The 1,556-nt window shown below is 69.2% G+C and overlaps 1 protein-coding gene across 1 annotated transcript; it reads right to left on the bottom strand.

The window, feature by feature from the left end:
• Positions 1-221: 221 nt before the first annotated feature.
• CHLNCDRAFT_138512 (hypothetical protein) lies at positions 222-908 on the bottom strand (the record flags this gene model as incomplete). Its single annotated transcript, XM_005844862.1, has 4 exons — positions 222-354; positions 555-601; positions 698-750; positions 839-908. Coding segments are annotated over 4 exons (303 nt in total), but the record flags the coding sequence as incomplete, so codon positions are not given.
• Between the last annotated feature and the right edge of the window lie 648 nt (positions 909-1,556).

Here is a 1,556-nt window from a genome sequence, read left to right as displayed (position 1 = left end):
CCACGCGTTGGGGGTGGGGCGGGCACACTGTGCATCTCCTCTTGAAGTGGAGCGACAGACGGGGCACACGGCAGGGTTTGGCCAGGACTGATCGAGGCGAGGGCAGGTGGGCAAGGAAGCAGGAGGGGCTGAGTGGGTGGGAGGGGCACCCCGCGGCGCATGCGCCGAAAGGCGAGGCGCCACCACCCTCCTGCCCACCCCCAGCCAGCCGGCGCGCCCACCTTCTTCACGCGCCCCATCTCCAGGTACTCCAGGAAGCGCGAGTAAGACATGCGGGAGGAAGCCACGCCAGCCGCGTCGTCGGCGCGCGCGGGCGCCGCCACCGCCGACAGCGCGCCCGCGCCGGCAAACAGGCTGCAGGGCGGCAGGGCCAGGGCACGGCAGGCTGAGCGTTTGGAGGGTGCAAAGCCAAACGGCCGGCTGCGCGCCGTAGAGCACTGGTGTGGCTGGGATTTGTGGGCTTTCCCACGGGTTCTGCCAGCGGCGGCCGCCCCGCATCCACACCGCAACGCGCCGCCCGCCCCCGCCCAGCGCCCAGCGAGCAGCGAGCTCACCCAGCCAGCAGGTTCCTGCGAGAGGAGGGCTCATCCTCATTCTGCCCCTGCACGAGCAGCGCGGCGTGGCGCGTGAGTGGTTTCGAGGGGTGTGGCCGCTGGCTTGCAGACACTGGCAGCAGAAGGCTCCAGCCCCAGCGCACCTGCTGCGCCCGCACTGCGCTCCTAATCAGCCTCTGTGGTGCCAGGCGGTGGCCTGCAGGGCGACAGGGGTGGCAATCAGCGGTAATGTGGAGGGGCCCCATCGGCCACCAGAGTGCAGCCCTCCAGCACCAGCCACACACCTGCAATCGGCTTGGCATTGCTGCTGAGGCCGCGCAGGCCGCTGCTGCGGGCCAGGACCGCGCTCTGCATTGGTGCTGGTGGTGGAGCGTCGAGGCGGGAGGCGGGTTGTGGCGGCAGAAGGGCCGGGAGTGAGGAAACCCACCACACAGACGGTCGAAATTGGGCGGCAGGGCAATCGACAGGCGGCAGCGGGCGGCATTTGCGCCTAGTGGATTTTCCCTCGACTTTCCATCGAGGCCAGGCGGAGTCCTGCCCTTCTCCCATCCCCGTCATGCCGCTTCCACCCCTTCAATCGACACTCCTTGCCTCCTGATCGCCCCTGGATCACTGTGAGCGTGTCAGAGGCCAACAAGCAGGCCTCCACGGCCGCACAGCCATCGATCGGGCCCTGTCCCTGTCCCTGCCCTGCCCTGCGACCTCCCAGGTTCGGCACACGATACTGCCAGCCTCAGCACGCAGCGGCGTGGTCTTTGGGGTGGCCCAGCCCGCAGTCCCTACCCATCTTCTCAGCCAGCCCCGCACTCGCCTGGACCCTCCGCTATGGCGGCACACGCCGATGTGGACCCCGTCCTCCGCGACCTGCACCGGCACGGCTTCACCGCGCTAGCCAGCGAGGTGGTGGGGTTGCAGCCGCAAAAGGTGGGCGGGCTCCCAGGGAGGGCAGGACTTGGTTTGTCGCCTGCATCACAGCTGATCGTGAATGGGGCTGCAGCGGGA

Source organism: Chlorella variabilis (assembly GCF_000147415.1).
Source record: "Chlorella variabilis unplaced genomic scaffold CHLNCscaffold_20, whole genome shotgun sequence".
NCBI lineage: Eukaryota > Viridiplantae > Chlorophyta > Trebouxiophyceae > Chlorellales > Chlorellaceae > Chlorella > Chlorella variabilis.
The sequence above is the reverse complement of the archived record's forward strand: the minus strand, read 5'-3'. Positions and strand labels throughout refer to the sequence as shown.